Genomic DNA, 9,464 nt, shown 5'->3' with positions numbered 1-9,464 from the left:
GGTTGCATTAATTGCAAGGGCTTGCACTAATTGCAAAGCAGTGTGCTAATTGCAAAGCCTTGCACAGTTTGCAAAGGGTTGTATTAATTGCAAAGCCTTGCACTAATTGCAAAGGTTGTATTAATTGCAAAGGGTTGCACGGTTTGCAAAGGGTTGCATTAATTGCAAGGAGTTGCATTAATTGCAAAGCTTTGCACTAATTGCAAGTGATTTGTATTAATTGCAAAGGGTTGTATTAATTGCAAGGCCTTGCACGGTTTGCAAAGGGTTCTATTAATTGCAAGGGCTTGCACTAATTGCAAAGTAGTGTGCTAATTGCAAATGCTTGCACGGTTTGCAAAGGGTTGCACTAATTGCAAGAGGTTGTATTAATTGCAAATGATTGCATTAATTGCAAGGCCTTGCACTAATTGCAAAGGGTTGTATAAATTGCAAGGGCTTGCACTAATTATGAAGCATTGCACTAATTGCAAAGCCATGCATGGTTTGCAAAAGGTTGCATTAATTGTAAAGCAGTGTGCTAATTGCAAAGCCTTGCACGATTTGCAAAGGGTTGCATTAATTGCAAGGGCTTGCACTAATTACAAAACCTTGCACTAATTGCAAAGGGTTGCATTAATTGCAAACGGTTGCATGGTTTGCAAAGGGTTGCAAAAATTGCAAATCAGTGTGCTGATTGTGAAGCATTGCACTAATTGCAAAGGCTTGCACTAATTATAAAGCCTTACACAGTTTGCAAAGGGTTGCATTAATTGCAAAGGGTTGCATTAATCGCAAGGGTTTGCACTAATTATAAAGCCTTGCACAGTTTGCAAAAGATAGCATTAATTGCAAAGAGTTGCATTAATTGCAAATGCTTGCACGGGTTGCAAAGTGTTGCACGACTAATTGCAAAGCCTTGCACTAATTGCAAATGATTGCATTAATTGCAAAGGCCTTGCACTAATTGGAAAGGGTTGTGCTAATTGCAAAGGGTTGTGTTAATTGTAAAGCCTTGCACTAATTGCAAAAGGTTGCACGGTTTGCAAAGGGTTGCATTAATTGCAAAGCCCTGCACTAATTGGAAAGGGTTGTATTAATTGCAAAAGCTTGCACTAATTGTAAAGCCTTGCACAGTTTGCAAAGGGTTGCATTAATTGCAAAAGGTTGAATTAATTGCAAGGGCTTACACTAATTGCAAAGCTTTGCACTGATTGCAAATGATTGTATTAATTGCAAAGGCTTGCACTAATTGCAAAGCAGTGTGCTAATTGCAAAGCATTGCACTAATTGCAAAGCCTTGCACGGTTTGCAAAGAGTTGCATTAATTGCTAGGAGTTGCATTAATTGCAAGCCCTTGCACTAATTGCAAAAGGTTGCACGGTTTGCAAAGGGTTGTATTAATTGCAAAGGGTTTCATTAATTACAAGGCGTTGCACTAATTGCAAATTATTGCATTAATTGCAACGGGTTGCGTTAACTGCAAGGGCTTGCACTAATTATAAAGCCTTGCACAGTTTGCAAAAGGTTGCATTAATTGCAAAGGGTTGTGCTAATTTCAAAGCCTTGCACTAATTACAAAGGGTTGTATTAGTTGCAAGGCCTTGCACTAATTATAAAGCCTTGCACTAATTGCAAGGGCTTGTACTAATTGCCAAAGGTTGCACTAATTGCAAAGAGTTGCATTAATTGCAAGCCCTTGCACTAATTGCAAAGGGTTACATTAACTGCAAGGCCTTGCACTAATTGCAAAGAGTTGCATTAATTGCAAGCCCTTGCACTAATTGCAAAGCACTGCGCTAATTAACAGGCCTTGCACTAATTGCAAAGTGTTGCACGACTAATTGCAAAGCCTTGCACTAATTACAAAGCCTTGCACTAATTGCAAAGCTTTGCACTAATTGCAATTAATTGCACTGCCTGGAAGCCATTACTGCTCATTGCATTAATTGCAATTCCTTACACTAATTGCAATTAGTTGCATTAATTACAATTAATTGCATTAATTACAATCCCTTGCATTAATTACAATGCCCTTCATTAATTACAACGCCTTGCATTAGTTACAATTAATTGCATTAATTGCAATTTGTTGCACTAATTAGCAGCCATCGCACCAAGAGCAGCTCGTTGCATTAATTACAACCCTTTGCACTAATTGGGATTACTCCCACAACCCATTGCAACCAGACATAGCCTTGCAACCGCTTGTAATTACTCCTCCAACCCATCGCATCCTCATTTACCCTTACAACTTGTTGTAACTACTCCTCCAACTCCTCGCAACCACATTTCCCCTTACAACCCATCGCAACTACTCCTCCAACCCATTCTAACCCCTTGCAACTACTCCTACAAACCCATCGCATCCTCATTTACCCTTGCAACCCATTGCAACTACTCCTTCAACCCATTGTAACCTCTTGCAACTACTCCTACAAACCCATCGCATCCTCATTTACCCTTGCAACCCATTGCAACTACTCCTTCAACCCTTTGTAACCTCTTACAACTACTCCTACAAACCCATCGCATCCTCATTTCCCCTTACAACTTGTTGTAGCTACTCCTCCAACCCCTCGCAACCACATTTCCCCTTGCAACTCATTGCAACTACTCCTCCAACACATTCTAACTTCTTGCAACTACTCCTACAACCCATTGTAACCTCATTTACCCTTGTAACCCGCTGCAACTACTCCTACAACCCATTGTAACCCTTTGCAACTACTCCTCCAACCCACTGTAACCTCTTGCAACTACTCCTCCAACCCATTCTAACCCCTTGCAACTACTCCTACAAACCCATCACATCCCCATTTACTCTTGCAACCCATTGCAACTACTCCTCCAACCCATTCTAACCTCTTGCAACTACTCCTACAAACCCCTTGCAACCACATTTACCCTTACAACTTGTTGTAACTACTCCTCCAACCCCTCGCAACCCCATTTCCCCTTCCAACCCATCGCAACTACTCCCCCAACCCATTGTAACCTCTTGCAACTACTCCTACAAACCCATCGCATCCTCATTTCCCCTTACAACTTGTTGTAACTACTCCTCCAACCCCTTGCAACCACAATTACCCTTACAAGCCGTAGCAATTACTCCTCCAACCCTTTGTAACCTCTTGCAACTACTCCTAGAACCCCCATTGCATCCTCATTTACCCTTACAACCTGTTGTAACTAATCCTACAACCCCTCGCAACCCCATTTCCCCTTACAACCCATCGCAACTACTCCTCCAACCCATTCTAACCTCTTGCAACTACTCCTCCAACCCACTGTAACCTCTTGCAACTACTCCTACAACCCATCACATCCTTATTTACCTTTGCAACCCATTGCAACTACTCCTTCAACCTATTGTAACCCCTTGCAACTACTACTACAACCCATCGCAACCACATTTACCCTTACAACTTGTTGTAACTCATCCTCCAACCCCTTGCAACCACATTTCCCCTTCCAACCCGTCGCAACCACCCCCCAACCCACCCCAACCCCACCCCACTCCTCCTCCTCCACCCCCGCAACCACCCCCCGACCTCCACCATGCCTTCCTCAATTAACTAACACTTCAATTACCCCCTTACTCACCCCCGTAGGATGCCGAAGGCTCCGCGGGGGAGGCCGGCCGAGCGCTACCGCCTGAAGTACAACCGGTTGCGGCGGGCGGCGCGGGCGCTGGTCTTCGAGAACGGGGCGCTCTGCGACGAGGTGGCGAGGTTGGAGGCCAAGTTCCTCCGGGCGCGGGACGAGCGCCGCTTCCTACTCACTCGTTTACTCCAACTCCGAGCTCTGGCCGGGCCCGAGGAGGCCGGGGGCGAGGGCGGGCGGAGGGCGAGGAGGGGAGGTGGGAGGAGGGATGGGGGGAAGGGGGCGGAGGGGAGGCCGGGGGGAGGGAGGAACGGGGGGAGGCCGGCGGGGGCGAGGGATTTGGGGTCGAGGGATTTGGGGTCAAGGGATTTGGGGTCAATGGGGTCAAGGGATTTGGGGTCAAGGGATTTGGGGTCGAGGGATTTGGGGTCGAGGGATTTGGGGTCAAGGGATTTGGGGTCAAGGGATGAGTTGAGGTCAACGGGGTCAAGGGATTTGGGGTCAAGGGATTTGGGGTCAATGGGATCAAGGGATTTGGGGTCAAGGGATTTGGGGTCAAGGGACGACGCGAGGCCGGCGGCCTCCAGGGACACGTTGAGGCCATCGGGGTCCCGCGACGCCCCCCTGGACGACCCCCGAGACCCCGCCCGACCCAACGGCCCCCGCGGTGCCCCCAAAATGGCGTCCACGGCCCCGGCGGCCATCTTGAGGCCCAACGAAGAGGCCTCCAACCTTGCCGGGCCGCGGCCCCGGCGCGCCGCGGCGCCGCCGCCGTTGCCGTTGACTCTCGGCCCTTTGACCATCCAAAATTTGGGGGTCGTCGGGGCCGGGGGGGGCCACCAACTTGCCCCCGGGCTACCGGAGCACCCGGCTCTTCGCCAGCTTGCGGAGGCCGGCCCGGCGTTGCCTCTACACTTGCCGGATCGTGGCCGGGCCCCCGGTGCGAAATCGTGGCCGAGGACGAGCCCGGGAGGGTTTTTTCGGGTGCCACGCCCGATTTTTGTCACGCCCGCCTCCTCCAGGCCTTGGAGGAGGCCGGGGGGAGGCCCCGGGGGTCTCCGCACGGCCCCGGGGCCGGCGAGGAATTTTTCGGCCTCACCCACCCCGTGGTCCGGAGGCATCTCCAAGGGGAGGCCGGGGCCTTCGTCCACCCCGAGGAGGAGGAGGAGGAGGAGGAGGACGATGAGGACGATGAGGACGATGAGGATGAGGAAGAGGAGGAGGAAGAGGAAGGCGCCGCCCAAGCCTTCCCCTACGGCGACATCTTCCTCGGCAGCCCCACGGGATCCGACGACTGACCCCGGGGTCCCCCGCCCTGTTTTTTTTTTTGGGGGGGGTCCCAAACTTTGGGGGGGGGGCCAAACTTTGGGGTGGGGCCCGAACTTTGGGGTGGGGCCCGAACTTTGGGGTTCTTTTTGGGGTGGGGCTTCTCCACGGGCCGCGGTCAAAATTAATACACGCGGAGGCGGAAAAACACCCAAAAAAACGGCTTTTATTGTCACCAGCCCCGCAGGGGGAGGGGAGGTGACCCCAAATTTTGGGGCCACGTCCCCCCCCAAACCCACCGGGTTCCTATTGGGGTGGGGGGGGGCCCTGGCTTCTCCACGGTCAAAATTAATACACGCGGAGGCGGAAAAACACCCAAAAAAACGGCTTTTATTGTCACCAGCACCGCGGGGGGAGGGGAGGTGACCCCAAATTTTGGGGCCACGTCCCCCCCCCACCCACCGGGTTCCTTTTGGGGTGGGGGGGGCCCCGGCTTCCCCGCGGTCAAAATTAATACACGCAGAGGCGGAAAAACACCCAAAAAAACGGCTTTTATTGTCACCAGCACCGCGGGGGGAGGGGAGGTGACCCCAAATTTTGGGGCCACGTCCCCCCCCAACCCACCGGGTTCCTTTTGGGGTGGGGGGGGGCCCCCGGCTTCCCCACAGTCAAAATTAATACACGCGGAGGCGGAAAAACACCCAAAAAAACGGCTTTTATTGTCACCAGCACCGCGGGGGGAGGGGAGGTGACCCCAAATTTTGGGGCCACGTCCCCCCCCCACCCACCGGGTTCCTTTTGGGGTGGGGGGGGGGCCCCCGGCTTCCCCGCAGTCAAAATTAATACACGCGGAGGCGGAAAAACACCCAAAAAATGGTTTTTATTGTCACCAGCACCGCGGGGGGAGGGGAGGTGACCCCAAATTTTGGGGCCACATCCCCCCCCCCAACCCACCGGGTTCCTACTGGAGGTTGTGGTAGATGTTGACGACGTCGGGGTGGTCCCCGAGGGCTTGGAGGAGGCGCTCGGCCTCCTCCCGCGTCCCCTCCGGTAGCGCCACGCGGTCCCGGGGCAGGTACTCGATGGTGGCCGAGAGCGGGCGCAACCCCGAAGCCTCCAGGTGGTCCCGAACGGCCCGAAGGGACGAGGGCTCGCAGATGAACTGGGTTTGGGGGTCAAAAGTTGGCCAGTTTGGGTTTGGGGACGGCCAACGGGGGTTGGGGGTGGTCAAAGGTTGGCCAAAGATGGGGGTAGAAGGTCAAGGGTTGGCCAAATTTGGGTTTGGGGGGTTTGGGGTGGTCAAAAGTTGGCCAACGGGGGTTGGGGGTGGTCAAGGGGTGGCCAATTTGGGTTTGGGGTGGTCAAGGGTTGGCCAAAGATGGGGGTAGAAGGTCAAGGGTTGGCCAAATTTGGGTTTGGGGTGGTCAAAATTTGGCCAGCGGGGGTTTGGGGTGGTCAAAAGTTGGCCAAAGATGGGGGTAGAAGGTCAAGGGTTGGCCAATTTGGGTTTGGGGTGGTCAAAAGTTGGCCAACGGGGGTTGGGGGTGGGCAAAATTTGGCCAATTTGGGTTTGGGGTGGTCAAGGGTTGGCCAATTTGGGTTTGGGGGTGGTCAGCGAGGGTTGGGGGTGGTCAAGGGTGGTTGGGGGTGGTCAAGGGTTGGCCAAATTTGGGTTTGGGGGTGGTCAAGGGTGGTTGGGGTGGTCAAGGGTTGGCCAATGGTCATTGGGGTTGGCCAACGGTTGCCCAACGGTCATCGGGGTGGCCAACGGTCATCTGGGGTGGCCAATGGTCATCGGGGGTGGCCAACGGTCATCTGGGGTGGCCAATGGTCATCGGGGTGGCCAACGGTCATCTGGGGTGGCCAATGGTCATCGGGGGTGGCCAACAGTTGCCCAACGGTCATCGGGGGTGGCCAGTGGTCATTGGGGTGGCCAAGGGTCATCGGTGGTGGCCAACAGTTGCCCAATGGTCACCGGGGGTGGCCAACGGTCATCATGGGTGGCCAATGGTCATCAGGGGTGGCCAAAAGTTGCCCAATGGCCATCAGGGTGGCCAATGGTTGCCCAATGGTCATCGGGGTGGCCAACGGTCATCGGGGTGGCCAACGGTCATTGGAGGTGGCCAATGGTCATCGGGGTGGCCAATGGTCATCGGGGGTGGCCAGTGGTCATCGGGGGTGGCCAATGGTCATCTGGGGTGGCCAACGGTCATCGGGGGTGGCCAATGGTCATCGGGGGTGGCCAATGGTTGCCCAACGGCCATTGGGGGTGGCCAGTGGTCATCGGTGGTGGCCAATGGTTGCCCAATGGTCATCATGGGTGGCCAACGGTCATTGGAGGTGGCCAACGGTCATCGGTGGTGGCCAACGGTCATCGGGGTGGCCAACAGTTGCCCAATGGTCATCGGGGTGGCCAATGGTTGCCCAATGGTCATTGGGGTGGCCAGTGGTCACTCAGGGTGGCCAGTGGTCATCAGGGGTGGCCAATGGTCATCAGGGTTGCCCAAAGGTCATCGGGGTGGCCAATGGTTGCCCAATGGTCATCATGGGTGGCCAACGGTTGCCCAATGGTCATCGGGGTGGCCAAGGGTCATCGGGGGTGGCCAACGGTTGCCCAATGGTCATCGGGGTGGCCAGTGGTCATCGGGGGTGGCCAGTGGTCAAGGGTTGCCCAATGGTCATCGGGGTGGCCAAGGGTCATCAGGGGTGGCCAGTGGTCATCGGGGTGGCCAATGGTTGCCCAATGGTCATCATGGGTGGCCAACGGTCATCGGTGGTGGCCAACGGTCATCGGGGTGGCCAGTGGTCAAGGGTTGCCCAAAGGTCATCGGGGGTGGCCAATGGTTGCCCAATGGTCATCATAGGTGGCCAACGGTCATTGGAGGTGGCCAATGGTCATCGGGGTGGCCAATGGTCATCGGGGATGGCCAGTGGTCATCGGGGGTGGCCAGTGGTCATCGGGGGTGGCCAATGGTCATCGGGGGTGGCCAATGGTCATCGGGGGTGGCCAGTGGTCAAGGGTTGCCCAAAGGTCATCGGGGTGGCCACCAGTTGCCCAATGGTCATCATGGGTGGCCAAGGGTCATTGGAGGTGGCCAACGGTCACTGGGGTGGCCAACGGTCATCGGGGGTGGCCAGTGGTCATCGGGGTTGGCCAATGGTCATCGGGGTTGCCCAATGGTCATCGGGGTTGGCCAACGGTCATCGGGGGTGGCCAACGGTCATTGGAGGTGGCCAGTGGTCATCGGGGTGGCCAATGGTCATCGGGGTTGCCCAACGGTCATTGGAGGTGGCCAATGGTCATCAGGGTGGCCAACAGTTGCCCAACGGTCATTGGGGTGGCCAGTGGTTGCCCAATGGTCATCGGGGGTGGCCAATGGTCATCGGGGGTGGCCAGTGGTCACCGGGGTCCCCCCCCCTCAACCCGTCCCACCCCGACGCCCCCCCCACCTTCAGCGTCGCCTCCTCCTCTTCCTCCCCTTCCTCCTCCTCCTCCTCCTCCTCGCAGACGTCCCGAGCTCCGGCCACCACCGCGACCTCCAGGGCGACCTCCAAGGACACGGGGCGACCCCCCAAATCCCGGGGGGCCACGCGCACCACCCCCAGCTGCTCGAAGCCGTGCCGGGCCCCCTCGGCCATGGCGGCCCTGGGGGGGAGAAAAAAAACAAAAAAAATCAAAAAAATTAAAAAAAAACCGAAAAAAACAAAAAATGAAAAAATAAAAAAATTTAAAAAATTAAAAAAAATCAAAAAAATCAAAATAATAATAAAAAAAAAAAATAAATAAATAAATTTAAAAAAAAACAAAAACGGGGTTCAGCCCCCCCCAAAAAAACAAAAAAAAATCAAAAACGGGGTTCAGCTCCCCAAAAAAAACACAAAAACTCAAAAACAGGGTTCGGCCCCCCAAAAAAAGACAAAAAAAAATCAAAAAAATTTAAAAAAAATTAAAAAAAAACGAAAAAAATAAAAAAATCAAAAAAATCAAAAAATCAAAAAAATCAAAAAAATAAAATAAATTAAAAAAAAATCAAAAACGGGGTTCAGCCCCCCCAAAAAACAAAAAAATCAAAAATAAACAAACAAACAAAAAAAAACACACACAAAAAAAACAAAAAAATAAAAAAAATAAAAAAAAATAAAAAATAATAAAAAAATCAAAGACGGGGTTCGGCCCCCCCAAAGAAACAAAAAAAAAATCAAACACGGGGTTCGGCCTCCAAAAAAAAACAAAAAATGGGGTTTGGCCCCCCCCCAAAAAAAAAAAAAAAAAAAAAAAAATCAAAAAAATCAAAAAAATCAAAAAAATAAAAAATAATCTAAAACGGGGTTCGGCCCCCTCAAAAAAACCCAAAGAACTCAAAAACGGTGTTCAGCCCCCCAAAAAAACTCAAAAACGGTGTTCAGCCCCCCAAAAAAACTCAAAAACGGGGTTCAGCCCCCCCAAAAAAACAAAAAAACAAAAAAAAAAAATCAAAAACGGGGTTTGGCCCCCAGAAAAATCAAGATGGGGTTCGGACCCCAAAAAAAATCAAAAAGGGGGTTCGGCCCCCGAAAAAACTCAAAAACGTGGTTTTTTCCCTAAAAAAAAAAAACAAAAACGGGGTTCAGCC

General features: G+C 52.5%; 2 protein-coding genes and 1 long non-coding RNA gene across 3 annotated transcripts; 1 reads left to right on the top strand and 2 right to left on the bottom strand.

Annotated features, from left to right (window-relative positions):
• Positions 1-1,739: 1,739 nt before the first annotated feature.
• LOC137849228 (uncharacterized) lies at positions 1,740-3,458 on the bottom strand. Its single transcript, XR_011091783.1, has 6 exons — positions 3,359-3,458; positions 3,061-3,276; positions 2,823-3,010; positions 2,626-2,657; positions 1,897-2,076; positions 1,740-1,857 (listed from the first exon to the last, which is right to left on the bottom strand). It is a non-coding gene; the product is annotated as an uncharacterized lncRNA (long non-coding RNA).
• A 136-nt stretch (positions 3,459-3,594) lies between these two features.
• Positions 3,595-5,030, top strand: TBRG1 (transforming growth factor beta regulator 1). Its single transcript, XM_068668726.1, is given in 3 exon segments — positions 3,595-3,841; positions 4,395-4,518; positions 4,520-5,030. Coding segments are annotated over 3 exon segments (735 nt in total). The 3' UTR covers positions 4,884-5,030.
• Positions 5,031-5,712: 682 nt separating this feature from the next.
• On the bottom strand, positions 5,713-8,515 carry TACO1 (translational activator of cytochrome c oxidase I). The gene is made up of 2 exons (XM_068668727.1): positions 8,302-8,515; positions 5,713-6,013 (listed from the first exon to the last, which is right to left on the bottom strand). Exons 1-2 carry the CDS (start codon positions 8,488-8,490, stop codon positions 5,813-5,815), a joined length of 390 nt encoding a protein of 129 aa, XP_068524828.1. The 5' UTR covers positions 8,491-8,515; the 3' UTR covers positions 5,713-5,812.
• Between the last annotated feature and the right edge of the window lie 949 nt (positions 8,516-9,464).

This window comes from Anas acuta, unplaced genomic scaffold (genome assembly GCF_963932015.1).
Source record: "Anas acuta unplaced genomic scaffold, bAnaAcu1.1 SCAFFOLD_429, whole genome shotgun sequence".
In the NCBI taxonomy this organism is placed as follows: Eukaryota; Metazoa; Chordata; class Aves; order Anseriformes; family Anatidae; genus Anas; species Anas acuta.
The sequence above is the reverse complement of the archived record's forward strand: the minus strand, read 5'-3'. Positions and strand labels throughout refer to the sequence as shown.

Excerpts from the sequence above, each read along its gene's own strand:
- TACO1 (XM_068668727.1), bottom strand. The coding sequence starts at position 8,490 with ATGGCCGAGGGGGCCCGGCACGGCTTCGAGCAGCTGGGGGTGGTGCGC. Across the intron at positions 6,014-8,301 it reads AGGAGGAGGCGACGCTGAAG|TTCATCTGCGAGCCCTCGTC; the intron begins GTGGGGGGGGCG and ends CCCCAAACCCAG.